Source organism: Misgurnus anguillicaudatus, chromosome 8 (genome assembly GCF_027580225.2).
Source record: "Misgurnus anguillicaudatus chromosome 8, ASM2758022v2, whole genome shotgun sequence".
NCBI lineage: Eukaryota > Metazoa > Chordata > Actinopteri > Cypriniformes > Cobitidae > Misgurnus > Misgurnus anguillicaudatus.
This window is the reverse complement of record NC_073344.2, coordinates 7,750,911-7,776,231: the sequence shown is the minus strand read 5'-3', so window position 1 is coordinate 7,776,231 and position 25,321 is coordinate 7,750,911. Positions and strand designations below refer to the sequence as shown.

General features: G+C 37.3%; 2 protein-coding genes across 3 annotated transcripts in view; one reads left to right on the top strand and one right to left on the bottom strand.

Annotated features, from left to right (window-relative positions):
* The window catches only part of alg6 (ALG6 alpha-1,3-glucosyltransferase), a 28,290-nt gene extending 7,013 nt beyond the window's left edge, over positions 1-21,277 (top strand). The window contains exons 9-14 of the mRNA XM_055212516.2: positions 13,145-13,230; positions 15,354-15,438; positions 15,520-15,590; positions 15,917-15,985; positions 19,267-19,462; positions 20,688-21,277. Coding sequence (XP_055068491.2) covers positions 13,145-13,230; positions 15,354-15,438; positions 15,520-15,590; positions 15,917-15,985; positions 19,267-19,462; positions 20,688-20,885 — 705 coding nt within the window. The 3' untranslated portion in view covers positions 20,886-21,277. The remainder of the gene's footprint in view (positions 1-13,144; positions 13,231-15,353; positions 15,439-15,519; positions 15,591-15,916; positions 15,986-19,266; positions 19,463-20,687) is intronic.
* itgb3bp (integrin subunit beta 3 binding protein) overlaps positions 1-25,321 on the bottom strand; it is a 61,327-nt gene that overhangs the window by 18,432 nt on the left and 17,574 nt on the right. Inside the window, exon 9 of one of the 2 annotated variants that reach the window (XM_055212522.2) lies at positions 21,278-22,053. The exons of the other annotated variant lie outside the window; for it this stretch is intronic. Coding sequence (XP_055068497.2) covers positions 22,047-22,053 — 7 coding nt within the window. The 3' untranslated portion in view covers positions 21,278-22,046. Of the gene's footprint in view, positions 1-21,277; positions 22,054-25,321 lie in introns of those variants that run through there. 2 annotated transcript variants of the gene reach the window in all.

The following is a 25,321-nucleotide window of genomic DNA, read 5'->3' as shown; positions in this document are numbered from 1 at the left end:
CACTTCACAATAAGATTTGTACTGTCAATACATTATGTGAAAAATCATTGTAGATTGTAAGTTGAAAACTTAATTCTGTGCTTTTTTTAACCATCGAATTTGGACTAATACTGTAACATCTATAACTAACAATTTCGTTTTGAACATCACATATAAACTTACATTATGAAATAAACAATGTCATCAAACGCAACATTTATAAGACTTGATTACCTTATCCGTCAACGTGATTTCTCGTTCGCGTCTGGTTGATGGCCATCAGCGGTTGAGTTAAAGACTACAAATCCCATAATTCCATGCTGCTTCAGAGCGTCATTAAACAACGTCATTGTTGTTGATTTGATCTGGCGCCATCTAGCGGCGCAGATAATACAAATTGCATCTTTAAATCTAAAGTTGTTGACAATGTGTTTAACCAAAATCATGGAATAAGGCCATTTTGAACTTAAATAAAGCAATGTTTTATATTTGTTTTTTCCAGTGGGGTTAAGCACTGTGTTTGGAAGCCCTGCTCCAGTGTGAAATGTATATTGCCAAAGTTATACAGTGTAAAATAATATAAATTACTGATAAGGATAGAAGCTAGTTCAGGCAAAGTGTTACCAGGATGGTGTGCCCATTAAAACACAGAAGCTCCAAATAATCCAGTTCCTTAACATTTTATTGTCTCTCAAGCAATCATGAGACCAGAGTTGTATGGTTTCTAAATCAAACAAAGCAAACAAACATTTTACAACTTAAACAAATCAAATCACACAGATTACAAATATAAACCAAACAATATTACTAAACATTAAATTTACTTGAATATATATTTAAAGAAATACAGAAATAATACAACATAAACTTACTAATTCAAGGACTCATCAACTCTGAATCTCCCCATGAGCTGTTGAATGCCACACTGAACAAAGAGCCACTAATTAACAATTTAATGCAGCTGTGGAGACATAGCTCCTCCCACCCTGCTACGTCAGAGAATTCTTAACAGCCGCCCCCAAATATGTAAACATATTTGCCCATAGAATTCTAAACAGTCACAAATCATTTGAATACTCATTTAGAACTACCAAACGACTGACTGGACGTACATAGTGTTTACCATCAATCAGTACATTCACAACTCTTACTCTACCATCAGAACTTGGTAGGACCTTTGTGACAGTTCCTATAGGCCAAAGCCCTCGTGGGAGTTGAGGATCAACTACCATCACTACAGCATTGCACAGAATAGGCTTTCCATCCTCCTTCCACTTCTGGCGAGTCTGTAAACCAGGTAGATAGTCTCTAATAAAACTTGTCCAAAATCTGTCAGCAAGAACTTGGCTATGCCTCCATTTCCTACGTGTGAGAAGCTCAGAATCTGCATACATCACCTGAGGAAGGGAAGCATCTCGCCGCCCCATTAAGAGTATATTTGGGGTTATTGGATCAGGGTCTGAAATATTGGAAGAGACGTATCCAAGAGGTTTAGAGTTTAACATCTCTTCCACTTCAATCAGGACAGTATGTAGAACCTCTTCTGGAAACACTTGTGTACCCAGTGTTACTCGTAGGGCTGCTTTAATGGATCTGACCTCTCTTTCCCAACAACCTCCAAAATGTGGAGAATATGGAGGATTGAAACGGAACTGAATCTGCTGCTTTGAAAGTGAATCCTGAAGGGCAGGGCACAGATGACTAAACTCCTCTCTAAGTTCCCTCTCCCCTCCTCGAAAATTAGTTCCTTGGTCTGATATGAGTTCGTAGGGCCTACCTCTGCGAGCTATGAAACGCCGGAGGGCTAATAAAAAACTATCTGTATCCAAACCAGATAGTAACTCAATATGAATACATCGTGTTGTTTGGCATTTGAATAGAAGACCCCAACGTTTCTCATGTCTACGGCCCACTTTAACACTAAAGGGGCCAAAGCAGTCCATTCCTGTTGACCAAAATGGAGGCTTAAAGAGACGGAGTCTAGAGGGAGGAAGATCAGCCATTCTAGGGATTGAAGGAGAACCTTTCCACTTCCTACATTCTTGACATGACCGTTGGACTGATTTTACTGCCTGCCGTCCACGTAGAACCCAGTATTTCCTTCTAAGTTGGGCAAAGACTCTTTGTGGTCCTGGATGGCACAAAATTGAATCTAGATCTGCAATCAACAGTTTAGTAATTGGATTTTTTGGATCCAAAATGATGGGATGGATAACATCTGATTCTAACTCCTTACTTTGACGAAGACGACCTCCCACTCTTATGAGGCGTACAACATGGTCATATTCAGGGGCCAATTCAGCAAGTCGGCTCTGCTTAGGAACATTTTGACCTGATTTAAGTAACTTGTACTCCTCAGAAAAATCCCTTTCTTGTGCCAAACGAAGGAGTAATAACTCTGCCTGAGTCTGACTCAGTTTATTTTCTGATGATGAGCCAGGTGAGAATTCCTCAACTGTATGTGTGATCAAATCTGCCCAAGTATTAAACTGAGAAGGATTCAACTTAGAAAGAGTCAGGTCAACTTGGGTTTGGCCACAGAACAAAGGTTTTCTTAGTTCAGTTGACATATCAGAAGATAGACTGGGGAACTTTGGCCAATGATGAGGAGACAAAGTAAGGAAATGGGGACCTTGGAACCAACGACTAGTGGGAGTTAGCTCTACAAGTTTTTTTCCTCTAGTAATGTCATCAGCAGGATTATTTCCAGTATCCACATATCTCCACTGTTCAGGAACAGTATGCTCCAAAATCTCTGTTATACGGTTAGCCACGAACACCTTATACCGACAAGACTCAGAGCAGATCCATGTTAAAACTGTAGTCGAATCAGACCAGAGGGTAACTTGATGAATGTGCACAGAAAGCTCCTTTGTTAAGAGATTTGCCAACTGAGACCCAGACAAAGCAGCACATAATTCCAAACGTGGAACAGAAATTGTCTTTTTTGGAGCTACTCTAGATCTGGCCATAACAAATGACGTATGAACTCCATCACCATCCGACAGACGAAGATAAGCAACAGCTCCATATGCCTGCTCTGAGGCATCACAGAATATATGTAGTTCCCTCACAGCAGTTTCTTCACTCACTCCAACTGACCCATACCACCGAGGAATTTGGATTTTAGCCAAATTTGGAAGCTCATTTTCCCAGGCTGTCCATTTTGCTTTAATACCTTCAGGAATATCTGGATCATCCCATCCTCGTGCAGGTTTAGTCCACAGTTGCTGTAGCAGAATCTTAGCACAGGTAGTAAAGGGGATTATGAAGCCTAAAGGATCATATTGGCGTGCAAGAATACGATACAGAATTCGTAACGTCAGGTTCTTATATTTCACAGGGCGATGCTTATATCCCAGAGTATCCTGCATACAATGCCAGCTCAGACCAAGAGTGCCTTCACATGGGTCCTTACAATCATGGCTCAGCCATAGCTCTGTTTGAGGAGAACATGCTTCAGCAGGTAAGTGGTCAATCACTGATGGATGATTACTTATCCATTGTCTGATCTCAAAACCTCCTTCGAGCAGTACAGAACACAATTTAGTGATCATTTCTTTTGCTTCACAGACAGTAGGGAAACTCTGCAAACAATTATCCACATAAAAGGAAGTAAGGACTGAGGATTGAACCTCTGGATGGGTATTTGATAGGCTCTGGGCATGTCTTTGAAGGGCATAAATAGCACAACAGGGACTAGATGTAGTACCAAATGGTAAAACTTGCCATTCATACACCTCAACTGGAAGATCTCGGTTCATATTCCTCCATAGAAAGCGTAACAAGGGCTTATCTGATGGCAATAATCGAACTTGATGGAACATGGACCGGATATCACCACTGATTGCAATTTGATGTTCTCTAAATCGAAGCAGCACTCCCAAAAGAGAAGGACCCAAAGTAGGACCAGGTAATAAGTTAGAATTTAAACTTTCACCTTTGTATTTATAGGAACAATCAAAGACTAAACGATGTTTTCCGTTATGTTCAACTAAATGATGTGGAATATACCAAGATTCATCAGAAGACGTTATTTCCCTTGGAGTCAGTTTCTTCACATAAACAGCTTGCTCTAACTTTTGAATCTCTTGGTTATATATTGCTGCACGTTCTGGATTACTTATGAGCTGACGCTCTGTACGACGTAATGCTGACATAACGGATTGCAAAGGGGCATTCCATTTAGGTGTATGTTTAACTCGAAGTAAGGGAGTAGCATATCTTGCCACCCCGTTTACCTCAGCTCGTTCTGTTCTCCTCTCCAAACACTCAAGAGCCTCTTGATCTTGCCTTGACCTGTGAGTATTCTTCGACATCTGGACGTATGGAATTACATCCACTTGCCACATTTTTTCTACATCCAGCTGTAGCTGATCCTTAGATGAAGCTAAGAAGTGACACTGAGAAACAGAGCTCTTCTCCTGTACTAATGAAATGGGTCCTTGTAATACCCATCCTAGGCGAGTATGCAATGCAGCTGGGCTTCCCGGAGGGCCTAGCACCACTCTCTCAGTAGAGCATAACAAATGGGGATAATCTGCACCTATAAGTAACAGAGGCTTAACTTGATGGAATTCTTCCAGAGGGATATCTTTAAGATGTTGATAACATCGTTGAAGAGTATGGATAGGATAAGTCTGCTCAGGTAGGTCCAACATCTTAGCTGTGAATGCTGCCTTGATCTGATATTTCTTGTGCTTCAAATTTGCTGGAGAAACAGAAAAGGTAACATTAGCTCCATCAATCTCTTCAATACCCTGTCGAGTCATTTGCAGCTTCAAGCACTCAGCCGCCCCATTCAGGCCCAGCATCTCAGCAGCAGGAGACAAAAGCATGGTCTTTTCTGAACCATCATCAAGAATTGCATAAGCAAAAGCACAGAATTTGGGCCACTCGGTTTGCTTAAGTAGAATATGCCAGAGTCAGGTTTATAAGCATTAACTTCATGCATGACTCCTAAATGACGTTCTTTACAGGATGGACAATCTCTCTTCAAATTACAGTTAGAGGAATGATGTGTCCATCCACATCTTTAACAACGATTGTTATCCAAGATCCATTTTCTCTTTGCATTTACATCAAACTGTAAGAACTCAGGACACTGATTCAAATGATGGGTTCTACCACAGAAGGCACAAAAGATTTGGGGTTCTACTGGTTGCTTGCTATTTGAATTGTTAGATTGATTAACCATTCCATAGGGCTTCCCATTTCCCTCCTGATTAATACCCTGCAAGAAGGTAGCTGTAGAAGATAAAGATTTCAGTGGTCTCCCATCTCTACTTTGAAACTTTGTTGCTCCTTTAGACTGGTCAGATACTTGAACCACCAAGCTTTGGCATTCTGCTTCCTCCTCTAGCCATTTTGCAAAATCCACTAAATTATAAGGAACATCTGGCCGAACAGCTCGAGCATGTCTAGCAAAGTTGGACACATGATTTGCTGGAAGTTTACTTAATAGTTGGTGAACATGAGAAGCACATGCCAATTCATTTGCTCCTTCATTCTGCCCCCATGACTGAAGCATGCCTACTAAGGCCTGCACTCGTAGTGCAAACTGACTGAATCCAGTAGAATCCCCAGAACGAATGACTGGTAAGCTCTGAATAAAAGCTATCTCCCGTAGCACTAGGTGTTGAGGCTGACCATATTTTCTTTGGAGGGCTTTTAGGGCAGTAGTGTAAGGCTGAGGATCATGAGCATATGCAAGGGCTAAATGACGAGCAGCATCCAACTTTAAGTGATCCAAAAGAATATGATATTTATATTGTTCAGTTTCCTCAACTGGCAGCAAATTTCTCAAGGCCATATTCAGCATTGCAAATTCTTGAGGATCATCAGTTTTGAAATACGGAAATGATGGTCTTTCTACCGCAGAGACTCTAGGAGGGCCCAGTGCTGAAGATGACTGAACATAAGCTGATATAGGTTGACTTGCATTTGAATGTCCAATTTGGACTGTTGGTGGAGGACCTGACAACATCTGAGGTAGGGGAGTATTACTACTAGTAGCCATTTGTGGAAGCCCCTGAAAGGGAGCACCTGCTGTAATCTGAGTTGGTGGCATAAAAGGAGCTTGACTATATGAGGGTACCGACATTGGAAAAGCATGGCTTGGATGGACAAATGAACCATAAGGTGGATACAACACAGGAGGCGGAAAGGGGGCAGGATAGTTTGGGAGCATCCATGGAAAACATGCATTACTCTGCATCTGACTAGAACTAGGCCCATAGTTCCGTATTGCTTGATCATTACACAGATAAACTGGATTTAATGGCTGTTGATGTAAAGATGGCCAAGGGAGACCATTACCAAACTGAACTTGACTCGTACTTGCGACAACAGGATTCTCTGAAAGCTGTGCCCTTAAGTGAACAGAATTAGCAGACTCATTTAACATGGGTAAATTAGGACATTGTGAGGAACCAGTCTCTAATGATACTCTTCCATCTGGTGGCAATGGTGTAGGCAACATAGATCGTGGTGGAAGAGGGAAAGTACTTTGTCTACTAAGTCGAGGAGGTAATGTAGATGGATCAATATCTCTATTTGCTTCATGTTGTCTTAGACATTCACCCAATTCAAGGGCAAGAGGAACTTTATTAATATCATCCACCTTAGTCTGGTGAACAACAGGAGATGCTTTAGTAGAACTGCAATCAGAACTAATAGAAAAGGAAGAACTTTGGCCTCTTAGTTGCATAGCTCTCATTGACTGTCCCAGTTCTGATAACATTCCCTTTATTTGTTGCACATCCTCAGACAGAATTCTCATCTCAGCTCTAGTATCAGATATGGAAGCCCCTTCTGTCATCTCCACAGACACATGATCAGCAGACATTGGTCTTTGTGTGCAAGCTGATACGCTTGGCTGAGAAAGTTCATAATCTTGATGCCATTTAGGAGGTCTAACTGTCCGTTTAGGTCTCACAACATCATCTTTCTCCATCCTAGCAACCTATCCGGCTCGAAGGACCTTGTAAATTACTAATAAGGATAGAAGCTAGTTCAGGCAAAGTGTTACCAGGATGGTGTGCCCATTAAAACACAGAAGCTCCAAATAATCCAGTTCCTTAACATTTTATTGTCTCTCAAGCAATCATGAGACCAGAGTTGTATGGTTTCTAAATCAAACAAAGCAAACAAACATTTTACAACTTAAACAAATCAAATCACACAGATTACAAATATAAACCAAACAATATTACTAAACATTAAATTTACTTGAATATATATTTAAAGAAATACAGAAATAATACAACATAAACTTACTAATTCAAGGACTCATCAACTCTGAATCTCCCCATGAGCTGTTGAATGCCACACTGAACAAAGAGCCACTAATTAACAATTTAATGCAGCTGTGGAGACATAGCTCCTCCCACCCTGCTACGTCAGAGAATTCTTAACAATAATATTTTGCTAGATTGTCACCATGAGTTGTTCATCAACAGTCAACCATCATAAACGAAAACACTATTTGTTAGCTTTTTGTGTCAGTACACTTAAAACAGGAATTTTTCTAAAAGCAGTAATTCTAAAGGCAGCATAGATGTATCCTTCAACGATATCCCACAATCCTGGGTTGCGTTTTCCAAAAGCATCCTTAGCCAACGAACATCGTAAGTTCCATCGTTATTAACATCGTTCAACGATTTGGTGTTTCTCTAAACCATCATTCAAACGAACATTCGCAAACTGCATCGCTAACTTGTGTCATTGGAACGACAGCTCTTGACCTTGTTATTATCATATGTAGACTTATGTTGATCATGCTTTTGAACAAAATAAGCAAAAAACATGTAGTACAGTCTATATCCATCATTCTAAATATATTACAATTTTATTTTACGTCTTAAAATTTGTAAACAGAATGAAAGCGCTGCATTTGAAAAGTGCGCATGTGCACAGCAACGAGCTTTAAGACTGTGGGGAAACCCTGGGAGGAGTGACGTAAGAGGGAACTTGCCCGTGAATTAAATATCTTGAAAATAAACAACAGAAAACTAAATCACAATAACAAAATCAGTCTTCCAATGCAATATATGTTATTTACAGCAATAATCTGCCATTAAATCGATTTGCACAGATTAATTAGTACTTCACCTCCCATGTGACATCATCAACTATGTTGTGTTCAAACGACGAACGTGCGACAAAGTTACTATGCTTTTGGGAAACAGTCGTGACAAGGTAGTTCGTTTCTCCAACGATGCATCGTACTATGGTCGTTCAGCAACGAGTTACGTCATTGTTTGGGAAACGCACCCCTGTGCGTGTGCCCGTGGGGGAAAGGTGATTGGCTGAGCACGGTCGAGCTCTAACAATTAAAGCTTTGGCTTGTAGCACGGTGTCTGTATTAATTTGTTTCACTTACAATTTTAACAACTTTTAATTGTTCGATTAAACATGAGAATCCTGAAAAATTCGCGACACTCATGACCCGGAAATCTGTTTAATTTCAACAAATCAGAAGGCGACTTCGACATTCCCACAGGGTTTCCAGTTAAGTGTACAATACACATCAGACATTTAGCCAACATTCTGTAGGCGTGACGTCTGAGGCTGAGACTAACAAAATGGTAACAAGTCAGCTGTCTGAACTTTAAGGCATTGTCCTTAAAATCTGCAACTAAGAACATTAACCAGGGTCTACATATACATATATAGTATAAAAAAACTCAAAACCTTAATACGAACAGTGTAAAACATGGAACAAGACAACCCGGGATTACATTTACCCAGGCTTTAGAGTGCCACTGGATTAACAATTTCAAGTGTGAAAAGCACATTTAGGAAATCTGGGTCAGAGTCCAGAATACACTGTGAAAGTTTACCCAAGTGCATTAACGGGAGTGCATTAACTTCATTGGTTGCAGTGAGTCTCATCTTCAGCTGTAGTGTCTCCTCGTACATACACACAGCTGTGAAAAGCAGCAGCTGTGTTTTCGAGGACCGAGCAGAATGCAGATTCTCAGAAGCAGACCTGAAACTTTCATATCATGTATTAATTCCACGGTTGCACAACTGCTAAAGGCCACCCGTCTGTGGGGATTCACATGGCGGTATCCTAGCGAAAAGGTCAAGAGTTACTCATAAGGGATCGGCTTCCTAAAAGGTAAAATTTGGCCCTCTGTCGGAGCAAGATCGCTGTCGGTATTAAAGTGCTTGGCATGCGGTAAGAAAGTCATAAGATTAGCATCATACATTCAACCACGTGTCCATAAGTTTACAAATAAGTGCATAGCTTTTTTTGACATCCCGGTTACTTGACTGGAAAATTTATGAGAGAGCAATACCTCACCCTTGCCCTTTGTATAAATGCCCCCCAAGAATGCCCACAGGAATTTTTATTGCACTTTCAGTTGGGAAATGATTACTCTGAGTAATGCCACTTATGTGCTTTCTCTTCAAAATCCACATGCCATTTAAAGATGCTTACCTTATTTGTCTGTGCTAATTTTGTAAGCGTGATCATGAATCTTTCAGTGTCGTTATAGAAAATCATAATATTTTTGCAGCAAACATGTCAGTGTTGAAAAAAAATCGGACAATATTGAAAAAACCCTTGAACACTGATAACATTGGTGTTATGACATGAATAGTAGGGTTACACACTGTAGACTTATTATAATATTGTTTATTGTGCTTATTTATTCGCACAATATTATGAATATGGGCAAATTGTATAATTCGATATAGCTTATTAACTGTTTTATTTTTTTTTTAGTAGCTTACTTCCCATAACAAAGTCAAGATTCATAATGTTTTAGCACAGCCCTTGCATATGTGTTGTTTATTGACGACAGTAAATATGTCTGGCTATTAAATGTCACAAATAACCAATTACTGACATTTACTACAAAAAAACTGTAATTAACATCATATAGTTGTTAATTTACGAATTGTGCTTAATTTAAAAATTGCCATTATTCTTCTATTCATAATAGACTTTATTTTATCAGTAACTGCTTTATAATAAAATGCTAAACGTATTTGCATATTCAGTTATTCATTAAAATATTAAATCATAAATTGTAGATAAATGTAAATGTTCATTTAGTTTCTTAAATGCTCAAGTCACTGTATTTAAATTTACATTATTTCAAATATTTTGATATTAAAAAAGTAACCAACTAAAACATAGTTAACTCATTTCCCACCAGTCTTGTTTTTTTTTTTTTTTTGAAAAGTTGCCTGCCAACATTTTTTTTTAGATTTTCACAAAAGTTTCACAAAATGTCTTACAGGAACATTTTCTTCTAAAAATATATAAGCATACAAATACATCAATTAAAAGAACAGACCGTCTGCTTTCAAACAAACAACAAACAAACAGGGGGGAAAAAGTCCTATCTTTATTTTTTTCTGTTTATAAACTCTTAAATATTGACATTTTTCTTCAAAAATAATTTTTTAGCAAAAAGCTGAAATTATTGCATTTTTGTGAAGGAATTTTGTTAGATATCGGATTCAAAATTATTATCAAAACATACACGGAGTGTAAAATTAATAAATAATTTTTTGCTGCAGTTTTTTTTATAAATTGGGTAAGAGGATTTTAATTGATGAGATAACTCGTCAATGGTGGGGAATAAGTTAAGAATAACAATAAAATGTAATCCAGTACGTAAGGAATAATTGGCGACGGGGTGTTGAATTATTCTAAAATAATGTACAGAGGTGGTAATGCGGACACAACAAGACATTGTTTGGATGTTTTATTTTAAGACATTTCACAGGTTTTGTCCTTAAAATGCTATTGTGAGTAGGACTATTTTCTTACGCACCTCATCTAAACCCTCAGTTGCTAATTCCAAAACGTCATTTCACAGCGAGAGAGCGGGAGTAAAAGTGCGAGTTTGCGCTTGTGTTGTGTTGCAGTAATGGGAACAATGTGACAAACAAAGTTGGCCTATCAATATTTCTATATACATTTTTTCTTAAGTATTTGTGTATAATTTGTTCTAGTTTTATATTATTAGGAATGAAGCAAAAACAAAACTGAACAAGCAGGCAATCAGTGTTTATTTATTGTATTAATTTTCTTCTCTTTGAATTATTTTATTCATTCTTTTCAATGTGTTTCTTTTGCTACCACACACACGCACACACACACACACACACACACACACACACACACACACACACACACACACACACACACATTGATGATTTATTTGTTGAAATTAAACAAATCCCTTATTTCAGTTAAACTTGGTGTAGTGATGATAATCAGGTCGACAGACCTGGAAATACGTCATAGATGTTCATTTTTCCCTCCTTGGAGTTTTCCCCCTGGACAAGCCAGGAGGGTTTTTCTCCTATAGGGGGGTTTTTCATCCCCTGGAGAGTCCGCCACCTTTGGCTTAACTTACTACTTTACTGTATACGTTACATTATTACTATGCTCGTTTTTCTATGCTTTTCATACATCTATTAGTTGCTTTGAAACAATTAACTATTGTGAAAAGCGCTATATAAATAAAATTGAATTGAATTGACTAAAAAATAATGCACACCTGTAGAACGTTTCTCAACCAATAAGAATAAAGCACTTAACAGTCCTGTGGTATAGACGGTTTCAGCAGTAACAGCATAAACAAACGGCTTTCATGGAACAAACATAACTTACGTTAACCTTCACAAGGATCAATAACAACAGAGTCCTCTAAGAGTAGTTTATTTCTGATAACAAGCTAAATAAACAACAAGAAGATTATCTTAGTTCAAATCAAAGCGTATCAAAAACTACACTAAGTTAACATTACTGTGTAAATCAGGGGTCTCCAACCTTTTTGTGAGCAAGGGCTACCACAATGGATAAAACAATATGGAGGGCTACTTTTTTTAATATAGTTAAAAACATTTACATTTTTATTTACTTGTTGATATGTTTTAGTATTGTTTAAAATGTTAACATACGTAAACCAAGCTAAGCTAATATAAAAAATATGTAATAAATAAATATTACAATCTGCTTTGGCGGACACCTCACGGACACGTGCACCACTTTGGATACCCCTGGTGTAAAATGTGTACTATATAAATGTATAAAATTTGAACTATCAGCTGCCAAACCTCCTTTCACATAGCGGTGATCCATGATCGCCGTCTCCCCTCATCTTTAGGAAACCAAAACATTTATTATTTTCAACGAGGTATTTGTTCCAGAGTTTAGTTTAGCCACTAGCCAGACCATTAAACAAGCAGAGACCAGAAATTAAGTTACGTCCACATGCGTAACCATGAGAACGCACGCTGTCCAATGAAACCGTCTATAATATGATAATAACGTGATAAAAGTCCTAGTGATTATGATTACATGAAAAATGGACACCGTCACATGCATACACTGTATTTATTATATATCTATATATCTATGCTTTGGGGTGCAAACGACACAGCTCATGAGCAAAATGTGATTTAGTGGGGCCTTCCAGATTATTTGAGGAAGAAGTTTTAATAAAATTAGCTAATAGTCATTTATTTTTAATATGAAAAATGTACAGTACTGTGCAAAAGTCTTAGATTTGTTGTTTTTGCAAGTGATCGTATATAATTGTCTCTTTGATGGAATACATCCAGAAAATGTGTATATAGTATTAAAAACTGTATAAAAATGTAAACTGATGTGTCAAGTTTTTAGGGTAAACTCCCCTTTTCTCTTGAGCAATAGCAGGAAACTGCAGGATCTTTTAAACCTAAATAAAATTAAATAGTCTTTTTACTTATATTTTTTTGTACATATTTCCTGTATTTTCTGTTTGTATCTTAATAAAATAAATTGAAAAATAAATATGGATGGACATTAAAACTTCTAAAACAACAAGTTTGGCCTAAGACTTTTTCACAGTACTGTAAAGGAATACTTGGTGACAAATAAAATATATAATTTGTTGTCTTCCATGTTAAAGTATAATGTAAAACCATTTATGCAGCATTTGACACTTGTTTGTACGCAAACTTATGCTTTTTAGCAAAAACTTAATCCATCCCGAAACCTAAAATGAGTTTGACACCCCTGATTTACACCAATTTAAACAACTGTTTATGAAGAACGGAAAACTGATAGCGGTCAGTGGATCATTCGTTCTCGTTGTCATGCTGTCCGAAGCGCATTAGTATGGTGACTTTGACAGCATGTGTTTGTTGACAGGATAAAGTGGCTAACACATGGTGCAGCTTGAATGTGCTGATAAAGATCAAGACCCTGCTGTCCAGAGAGACTCAGCTGTTCCTCAGGTAATCCTTCACCATCCATTTACCCACCACCCTCACTTTGTCTCTGTATGTATCTCTCCTATCAATCTCTTTCAGTTTATTCCTTCTTACCAAGTTTGCAGAACACAGCTCATTATATTGGAGGGCACAGAGGGATTATGGGTAGTTAATGATAGCAGAGATTTTGTGACTAATAATATGCGCTAATCTGCAGGTGCAAGGGCTTGGTTAAGATTATTTCTTTGAATAAATTGTCTTCGTAATTTCGGACAATCTTTTAAACTCTGCTTTAAGTCTATTTGTGCAGGGTCCGAAATTAATTTTCTCAAAATTAATTTAAAATTTTTCTATAAAAAACAACATTCAACTGAATTCATAAAAATGTATTTCTGACTTGCCAAAAATGTTGGTAATGAATTTAGCATGTTTTTGTGTTAGGGAACGCAAAAATGTGAGTAAGGTCCCGTGTCCACCAAAGTATTTTTTCAGTTGTTTTCAAAAACAAAATGCTGGAAGCTGGCGAGGGGCTGAGCATTCGGCACTTTTTATCAGTCACTGAGAGTTGAAAAATGTTCAACTTTGGGAAAAGTACTGAACTCTACAATGTCAGTTTTCACTCACTGTGGGTTCACACCAGCTGCGTCAACCAGAGGCATCAAATTCACGTCTACTGCATCTAGTTAGACGCTTGAACATTTTGAGCTTACTCGCTTAATTTGTGCGTGAAAGCCGTGCGTAAAAAATGTATAGTCATCGAGACATTCACGCAGAAATTCGCGTCATGGGAGGGGCTTCTGCAACTTCCTGTAATCACGTCACTACTAGAGCAAGCTCCTGATTGGTTAGCGTGGCACGTTTTTCGCCAAAGTTCAAATTTTTCAACTCGCGCGTTTGCCTCGCCATTCGCGCAAACTAGACATGCGAATGAGGCGGAATCGCGTCTACCGCACTAAACACCTCATTTGCACCGCCAGACCTCCAGACGCGCGTCATCGCTTCTTTACATTTACTTAACATTGAAATCACTCGCCCCTCTACCACGGCTGGTCTGAACGCAGCATAAGCCATCCAATTTCAGTGGAGGAGGAGCGGGACAAATACCATATACCGCTGCATCGTAAAACAGCAAATAAACAAAACAGAAGTATCATAGCACACTTCCCACTGTAAAAAAAGTTTGTTGGTTTATTTTGAGTTAAAGGGACACAAGGCAAGTCTGAGTATTATTTCTCTACTAGCTCCCCCTAGTGTCTGGGAGTAAATGCTTTCTATATCTGAGACTTTACGAGACTGAAGGACACCGGGTCGGATACAGCGAACTTGCAAGTGGGGTATTCTTCCTACAGACGGTAGGGGCGGGCGAGAGAGTCTTCATTCGTCATGTAATCATTTAACCATATACCGACTTACGAAGATGATTTATTAACATAAAAATGCTGCCTTGTGTCCCTTTAATTTAACTTAAAAATATAAATTGATAATATTTTTAAGTTGAATTAATTAAACAATTTAAGTAACTTACATTTTTAAGTTGGACCAACGCTGGCAAGTGCCCAAAGGTGTCATTTTTGGAAGAGCGCCTGGCCGCTTTAAAAACGCTTTGGTGGACATTCGGCCCAAGGAAACGAATCTCTAGTTTTGGCCTATTATCTCTCGAGTTAAAATACACTAAACAGATTAGGCTATGATTAGTGTTAAAAAATATATCTTTTTACATGAACAAATGAACAGATTGATTTGGATACACATGCTTGCCCTGGTCTGTTTACGTAGCTCACATCTTGTCCCAGTAGGGTTACTCAATTCTAATAAAGGGTCCTTATTCCCACCCTATGTTTCGCTATATCATCCCACCTTTCCTTCAAGTCCGAGAGAGCGATGATTGAGGGGTTAAAGTCATTCTATGAGTGCTTCTCAGCCTGTGCCAGTATTTCATGCATGTACCGCATGCAGAGATCTTTCTTGTTTACCGTGAGGATGTATAAAAAGATCAGGCAGCCGCGTCCTCCGGTTCCATGGGATAGATTACGAGTTTGGCAACAGCGGCACTTGATCGTATTTCTTCACTCTGTTTGTGTGTATAGTAAATCTTTCATTAATTCATAGATGTAACGGATAAAATTGTTTGTTTTGTTTTCTTGCAGTCTTGCTCTCACTCTTTTGTTCGTCCTGCCTTCATCAATAAAACTGTTGTTCAGGCCGACTCTGTGGCAGTTCAAGCTCGCATTGGTAAGTGGCGTCACGGTTATGTGTTTGCCTATGACGGTTTGTATTTTTGACCGCTGACGCCCCTGTCTGTTTTTACTGTAGGCAAACTCCTCCCTGGCTTTCTTCCTGTTCTCCTTCCAAGTACATGAGAAGTCCATACTTCTAGCAGCCTTGTAAGCACCTTAAAATAATTAATACTACTTGATCCAAAAACACAGAGAGTCATACATTTAAACATTGTGTGAGCAAAGAAATTAGTATAGGCAATGGTAAATGTACCTTCTGACATGTCAACTTCTGGCTCAACCAGTGATGTTAGTTTGGAGGCGGGACTTCCTGATGAAGGCTAATGGAAAGAGCTGTAGGAATATTTGGGCACTTGCTTTAAAAAAAGATTTAGTGGTAATGTTATTGTCACTATACAAATTACTGTAAGTTACCTTGAATATACGTATTTGCAAATGCATACATTTAATATAACGTAATGTGTTTTCTTTAGACCGGTTTGCCTCATCATCAACGAAATACCTCTGATTGCCATTTGGTTTTCTCTAACGTCAACTTTCAGGTAAGATCCTATCAATATCTGTTACTTAATTAAAATGGCATTGCTATAAATAAGTTAATCCTCATGGCCAAGATAGAAACGAGATCAGCAAATATATAGTTAGAGGAAGTGTAGTAGCTTGTAGGGGAGTCCCAGCTGTCGAGACTAATTGTTGGATGCATAGTTTAGTGTAAGGATATCACCGGCTTACATGACATAGCCCACATACCATTAAACTAAGACCCCTTTGTATAAACACAGCCCACCATTCTTTGCAATTACACTACTCGCATCCACAAATACAGTTTTAATGCTACATATTTATGTTTCTTGGCTGAAGACATGAAGCTCTTTGTTATGGAAGATAATTGGATTATATTCTATGACAGAGTAATTGTTCCACCAGTAGGAAAAATATCTGCAAAAGCACACATATTGCCACAATTTTCTATGCCTCAATAATTTCCATTTTTTTACTAATTATTCCAAAACGTTGTGCCATCAAATTTCACAATTTGTATTGTTTTTTAATCTCCACGACCTATTCTGCGTACACAAAGATTTTTTAATTTTGTCAGCGCACTTTCTCAACGGCAGTATGTTTGATAATAGGAAAAGGTTGGTGCACACGTTATTGTTTTTCAGACAAATGATTGTGAAGCTAAGCTTTGACTTTAGTTTAAACTCCCACTGTGGTGAAAATTGTTGTTTATATGAAGTTTTGTTGCAAAACGAGATAAATCCATTTTTTAACATTTTTGTCAAAACATGTTTATTATTATGTTATCATGTTATTATTTTGTTTTATGGTGCTACTTAGCTGTATTTGTTAAGTTGTGAAGGTTTAAATCCAAACAAAGCAACTGCAGTTGAATTGAAATTAATAGGAATGCACAACCAAAAAACGAGATTTCTGAACAATTATAAAAACGGTGGTTATCTCGTTTTGCAACGAAACTCTTCATATGTATGTTTATGTAATATGCTTTAAGGCAACCCATGTGCAAATTCATCATTCAACACCATTGCTGGTGTATTTTATTCATTATATTTTTAGTTTTCCAAAGACATCTTATTGAAATCGCATTGGTTTGCTACGTCACATCGTCACATTTTAACTCACGTGTGCTGAACTAAGTGTGTAATAGTCTAACCCGCTAACATCAGTGTTTAAAACAATTAGCCAAATGCGCAGTTCACGTGTGCATTGTGAAACCGGACTTGACAGTTATTTGTCTGGAGCTAGCGATAATAGCATCCATTTACGTGTACAAAAGGGTGGAGGCGTCTATTAGCATAATCATATATATGGCCGAGCTGTGCAATTTAGTAGAGACGGAGACTAATTTGCATATTATTAGTTCTGCGTATACTAAATAAGGAATGTAGAAATGACTATGACTTTAAAGGGGGTCGCACAGCGGACGGGAAGCACAGCGTCGCGTCATGAACCTAAAAACAGAACACATTATTTCCTATGAATGTACCACACCGGCGGCGGCTGTTGGCGACTTTCCGCTGTGAGACTGGACGCTGCTCAAATCCCTGTTGCACCAGAGAGAGCCACTCACATAGTTTAACATTAAATAACATCATATTTGTCCCAAATAGTTAGCAATTAACATTGGCTGTTAACGTATATTTTGCATTTTGAAGTAAACGCTGAATAAGCTTGCGCTATTTAATATGCACTTCCGGTGTACGATACCTCCAAGTTGTCCTAGACGTGACGCAGCGCTTCTAGTACGGTGTGCGACCCCCTACTCATTTTTGCACTTTCTATCATTACCAGTTATATAATAAATTGCTAAATAAACCAAGATGGGGTGATGATGAGGCTTTGTATTATAAGGTTTTGTTTTGTGACAGTCACAGGTAGGGCTGTCTCAATTATTAAATAATCGTCTCATCGCGATTGTTTAACCTCATCGCAATGATTTCAGATCACCGCAATGATTGCACATCTCTCTAAAAAACACAAGGGGGAGCTGCAGCGCCTGTATAAATGAGACATTATCAGATTACTTTTAAATATGTGTTATGTGTATTGATATTTACTGCCAGGTAAACCTTGCAAAATATTTAATTTAAATATTTACAACAATGTGTGAAAATTATTTCATGAACAACCCAAAAAAATTATGAGAATTAAATGTCAAAGCAACAAAACAGACAATTAATCGTCATAATCGCCAAAGCCCTTAAACAGGCAATTAATCGTCATAATCGTCACAATTTATTAGGCAATTAACCGTCAGCCAAATTTCATAATCGTGACAGCCCTAGTCACAGGCACATATCTCCCATTATAATTTACTTAAAAATACATAAATCAACTAAAGAAACTGAAGAGTTAATGACACAAAAAGCAAGCACAGCAAATTGGTTTCTAGGTTCAAACATACAGCATACAGGTTTACCTACAAAACTATTCAGCTACATAATATGGAACTCCAAAGCTGACAAAAGCATAAATAAATAAATAAATGTGGAGAAAATACAATTATACATAAATAAGGAAATACATGTATAAATACTCATTTATTTTTGTTTGTTTTTTACATTTCTTTATATATATAATGTATGTATTTTTATTTTTTACATTACCACATTTATTTATTTATCATTTTGTCAGCTTTGGAGTTCCATACATAATTCCTAACAATTAAAAATTCAATTAAAATAAGTGCAAATTATTTTTGAGTGTATATTTACACCAGAATTCTGTATGGGCAATTCTATGCACCTTATCATGAAAAGTAAAGTTTTTAGCCCTACTGATATCTCAGATGTCATAATTTGTAGTTTAAATACCTAGGCAAAGTCTAAAAGTTAAATAAAAGGTTTTAAAGTGTTTTATTTTGTTATTTTACATTAATAGTTAAGCAAGTTACGCTTTTAGAATTGTCACGTCTATTTCTTCCTCATGATTGTGCATACAAAAATGTAAATAAAATAATTATTTGTTTTTGAAGTGCAGTCTCTCTTCCATTTGTTTGGTATTATTGCTTCTGGTTTTCGCATAATTTCTTACAAAATATGTTGTCTTCCAAGAACTTTTTTGGTCATTTTTAAGTCACATCCAAAACGCATGCATGTTTCTCTCATCTAATCTAGAAAACATATGTATGTCTATGATGATGTCTGGATTTTGTCATAAACAGATTGTTCAATATGTTGGTAATAAATGCATTTTCTGAAAATTTATATTTTAAGTTTTAACTGCAAATGTCACATCCATTATGCTGGAATTGCTCATACTGTGTGTATATTATGCCCTATGTATTTTGTGTTTCCTATAGCATGCTCCCCCTGCTGTTGAAGGACGGTCTGTTGCTGCCTTACATAGTGACCTCACTGGCGTTCCTCTTTCTGAGCATGTATCTGCTCTTTGCTTTAGAGAGAAGTACAGATGAAGAGCTAAGGCTGGGCGTCTTTCGCAAAGTCAGTCAGTACTGTCTGCCCAAACTCAAACTTGGCCCGATCATTAAATGCAAAGTAAGTTAACTTTGACAGTCACTGCCCATTACTACACACTACTGACATTAATGGAGCTGAAGCTCAAGAGGAAGTCAGATAAGCATACAGTCCCCAACTTAAAATTGCCTGTAACTTTAAGATTAGTTTGACCCCTTGCTCTTCTTGGCACTTTTGAGGACTGAACGTTTCAGCAGCTCTTCGCGCGAACGTCCGAGACGTGGAGATGTGCTATTTATGTAGCGTGAGTCATTAACACAGGTTTGCCTAGATATATTTATTTACACAAGAGACATAAATAAGGGGGCCTTAGGATTGAGCTAGAGTTTCATAGAGGGTCGTGTTGCTCACACCAACATTTCCACTGATCCTTCACTCCATCGGTCCTAAATAGACACGTTAATGTTTAAACCTCTCTTCATAAGATGGCTTGTTGTCACAAAACAAGGTGAAAAATAGACATGAGGCTTTGTTCGGACAGGCAACAAAAATCTGATTCCTTTTTGATCCGCATCTATTTAGTTGTTTGTATTTTTTTATTCAGTAACTGTTATGAAACCCATAACTTTAAAGCAACACTATGTAGTTTTTTTTTAATCTTTAAATAATGTCTCTAAAATTATTTCAGTGATAGAACAACTTTTAACTGGACAAATTGTACTGTTGCTGCAACCTGAGCAGCCTCCTAGCTGCTACAAGCACACACTGAAAGTGGCGGTGGAGGGTAGAGGACACAGCCCCGCCCCTCCCCCTGCCTGCAGAAGAGTGTCTGATACCAGGCACTGTTGCGCTTTTCAACCACATGGGGGAGCTGTAAGTCATTTTTACATGGAAACTACATAGTGTTGCTTTAACTAAACTGCATCCATATGAGATTTGAAATCTCATATCCATTTAACATTACACTTTTTATAGAATACTATCAGACATTTGGTATGTAGTGAATACTAAATGAGTGAACGAGGGTGCCATTTTGGACACTCATATAATATATGCACGACTATCAAAATTACTTATGTAATCATTGTGACATCACATTGATAGGGGATCCCCAACAGTTAGAAACGCATTTAAAAGTGAATTTTTAGGTCGGGGGGCTTTAAAAATTGTAACCGGTAAGTCCATAAGATTCGATTTTTTAAAAAACTAATAAATTTTTTGTGCAGAATGAATGCAATGCATGTCATGTTGTCCTAATAATTAAGGCAATCAAATCATGTTTTTTCCTCTCTGCTGTCATTTACAGTTTTGGATTTCACTACTGGCCATGGCTGGTTTGAGCTTTGCGAGTGTTTGTTTGGAGCCCCCGGCTAGGTTGCCCGATCTGTTTCCAGTGCTGGTATCCGTCCTCTCCTTTCTACACTTTCTGGGCTTTGCCATATATTTCAACTTGATCCAGTTGTCGGAGCCACAGAGGAAAAAAGGTCAAAAGAAAACGAACTAAAACCGTTGGGTGTCAAAGGACGAACCACGACCGGTGCTGTAAAACATGAGAGAAGTAAACAGGATGGGAGTAGTTTGGGAAAATTCAATTTTCATGTAATGAGGTTTGCTGAACTTGTTGAGAAACGTGAAAGGAGATACAGTTCTGCCAGACTACTTCTCACTTGTATGCCTTAAGAGATAAATTCAGTTAGTTCAGTTAGGATGATGGTATTGTGTAAATGAACAGGCAATAAGGGACCACTTGTGCTGACATTATTTTTATTAACATTTTTGATACATCATTGAATGTTTTTGTACCAAATGAAAATGTCTTTGTTTTGTGTATAGGCTTTTCTAATGACCCAACGTTGGCGTTGAGAAAAGGTCATGGCAAATAAACTTGAAACTGAATTATTAGTCAAATTATTTCTTTCCAAGTAGTAACCAAAGAGAAAAAAAATGTATTAAACACAATGGAATCATCTTGTACGTGATTTAAGATACAAGGCCGATGCTAAATCTACGCATTAAAACTATTCAACTCCGCGGGCTGTAAAACAAAAATGATGGAAGGACACATACTGGAACATAATGCTGTAAAGCTGAAATACCCGCCAAAAAAATGTACAAGCAATCTTTTTCACCCCTCTTTGTGCGAGTTAATGACGGCCATTAAAAAAATCCATTACAACTATAAATGTTATCAGGTCACAAAGGGGCTACTGTGTTACAGCCTGTTCCAGCTCTGCAGACACGCATACAAAACCGATTTTTGGTTTAACAGCAAATACACGTGAATTCAAAATAAATGACTGATAAAAAAATTTTAAAGACTGATGCTAATATTAAATCATATCTGTGTCCAGATAAATGTGCTGCTGATCGCAAAACTCTCGTATTCTGTAAACTTTACGGTCAGACTTTACAACCTTATATGGCTAACGGACCAAATTGCTGAATGTTGAGTTGTTAAGAACAACCTTCTAAGTTCTCGCGCTTCCCGATTGGCATCTTATGGGTCGGATGTGACGAGTGTGTGTTTTGTTAGGTCAGCTTTTGTCCTTCACGTGGCCTTTAGGAGTGATAAAGTGACAGTTACGTGATCCACCTTGTGCAGAAATAGGAAAATGTTTGAGTGGGCACCAGCTGCTGCACAAGTCGAATATCATGAGACGATTCCTCAGCGGCTGCCAAAGTAAAGAGACAGTTCATTAATTAGATCAGCTAATTTCAGAACATATGGGTCTTTATGACTTTAAGGTGAGAATGCATGCATGTGTCTACCTTTTTAAGCATATATAAATATATTCACACATATACATACGTGTGAGACCCTGGCAGTCATTTTTTGTGATTTACTGTTTTTTTACATAAATTTATGTAAAAAAACGTGAATGACCTTAAACCGTTAACTGGCGCTGTCCCGTGAGTGGGACATCTAAGTTTACTTCAATATTTTTCATGTAAATGTTAAGGAATATTCCATTTTCTTAAAAGAAAAATCCAGATAATTTACTCACCACCATGTCATCCAAAATGTTGATGTCTTTCTTTGTTCAGTCGAGAAGAAATTATGTTTTTTGAGGAAAACATTGCAGGATTTTTCTCATTTTAATGGACTTTAATAGAGCCCAACATTTAATACTTAACTCAACACTTAACAGTTTTTTTCAACAGAGTTTCAAAATGACTATAAACGATCCCAAACGAGGCATAAGGGTCTTGTCTGGCGAGACGATTGTCATTTTTTACAAGAAAAATGGGGAATATGCTCTTTTAAGCCACAGCTTTTCGTCTAGGTCCGGTCCAGCGCAACCTAACGTAAATGCGTAGTGACGTAGGGATGGTCACGTGTTACATATATAAAACGCACATTGTAAACAATAAACTGCCACAAAGACATTAATTAGTATCAGTTGACATACAACAACGTCGGAACGGTTCTCTTTCAAACCCATTTGTAAACACTGGGGCGGAGTTTCACGTGCGTCCTCTGTGACCTCTTGACGTCATGACGTATTGCTTGGGGTCACGCTGACGCATCACGACTGGATCTAGACGAGAAGTTGTGGTTTAAAAGAGCATGTTTTTTATTTTTTTTGTCAAAAATGACAATCGTTTCGCTAGATAAGACCCTTATGCCTCGTTTGGGATCGTTTATAGTTATTTGAAACTCGGTTGAAAAAACTGTTAAGTGTTGAGTTAAGTATTGGATGTTGGGCTCTATTGAAGTCCATTAAAATGAGAAAAATCCTGCAATGTTTTCCTCAAAAAACATAATTTCTTCTGGACTGAACGAGGAAAGACATCGGCATTTTGAATGACATGGGGGTGAGTAAATTATCTGGATTTTTCTTTTAGGAAAATGGAATATTCCTTTAATCTATCACGACAAACTATATATTGTTGGAAAGGTCTAAGAATGTAGTTTTCATATTTCAAAACCTTTTAGCAATAATAATATTAATAATAATAATGTAGTAACTGTAATTTATTAATTTGTGACAAGAGTATGCAGCAAACCATCACAACCCTCAAATTTTTGATAATTTTATGTATTAAAAATAATACTATATTGCATTTTTTATTTATTGCAAATAAATGTAAACTGCTATAAAAAAATTATATTTCACCTCCAGACACTTCCGTAAAAAATGTTAAAGTGTCTTCTTTAAAGCAACACTAAAGAGTTTTTGCTCTTTGCTCCCCCTACAGGTTAGAAGCGGAATTGTCCATTACCATTGTCATAAATACTGCAGCAAAGCTGGCTCTGATTGGATTGTAGGTCTGCCGTAAAGCAAGTTTTTGTAGTTTTCACTCGAACTACAGGACCGCAACTTGATGGTTCTGGTTCTTTAAACTTCTTTAGTGCAGTTTTGGCCGATAGAGGGCTGCAAAGCGAATGTGAAAGTGCCGTTCCCCCTGTTTCGAGTGGATGAACGACTAAAACTTTTTTGGAAACAATATTTTAAGGTAAAAAAAAAACTCTTTGGTGTTGCTTTAAAACAAGACCAAAATTAGGCTTCTAGACCAAAAAAATGCCAAAGTTATATTAATTTGAAGGTGTACATCACCTTTTCACCACCCCCACTACTCAAAAAGGGCTGTAACAGTTAAAGGGTTAATATCTTTAAGATTGTCTGAGGCCATGCCAAAGATTGAATTAATGAATAAAATCAAAATTTAAATTCTTCTATTCTTATAATTAGTTAATGAGACTTTAAAGAGACAGTTTACCCAAAAATGAAAATTCTGTCATTATTTACTCACTCTCATGTTGTTACAAACCTGAATAAATTTCATTGTTCTTGTGAACACAAAAGAAGATATTTTGAGAAATGCTTGTAATCAAACCCTTTGTGGACCCCATTTACTTCCATAGTATTCTTTTTTCATACCATGGAAGTAAATGGGGTCCACAAACAGTTTGGTTACAAACATTTCTCAAAATATCTTCCCTCGTGTTCATCAGAACAAAGAAATGTATACAGGTTTGTGGCAGCATGGGGGTGAGTGGGTTATGACAGAATTAAAATTTTTGGGTGAACTATCTCTTTGATCTGGATTTCAGAGACAGGGTCACATATATATTGTGTTTGTGTGTGAATCTATATATTTCTCTGCATCAGCCCTAATGGGACAGTAGACCAACAACACGTAGACTATTTTGGCAGAGACGCAGCACTTCATGTATTATAGAATCAACATTTTGTCAGATACCCGGTGAAAGAAGGTAAGAAAAAAAGCTTTCAGCGAGTGGATTCAATGTAAATGTGTCTGAGATGAGATGGCAAGGTGTCGGCAGGGCTGTCTCATTTTGATTACGCTGGAAAGACTGACAGCCTCCAGACATTTCGCCGCTTCTAGACTGACAGAATGTTCAATGTACATCAAATACACTGACAGAGAGCTTCGCCGTCGCAAAAGGGAAATCTTTTCCATTTACAATTGTGCACAGAATTGCATAAACAGACACAAGCTAGGACCGACGCATTGTGTGTGAAAGTTGTACGTTTGTTGCATTTCAATATACCATATTTAAAAAAAATTATGATGCATTTTACGCAATTAATTTAAATTAAGGATTAAACGAATTAATAAAGTGTGAAACAATGAAAATGTTAAATAAATTAAAAAAACAGAGTTTGTTAACAATTAGTTAATGCATTAGCTACATGAACTAACAATAAACTATAACAATAAAATGAATACTTCTACAGCATTTATTAATAGTAGTTCATGTTAATTTCGACATTTTTCTAATACATTTATAAAATCAAGCTTAGTAACTGTTAACATTAATTAATGCACCACGAGCTAACTTGAATAACTGTATTAACATTAACAAGAATTATGGCATGGCATTCTAAAATATTTGATTCTGATTGGCCAGTCACGACATTCTAAGGCCATAACCACCTGAAACTAATAACACAGGTAAACACAAAAGTGCAA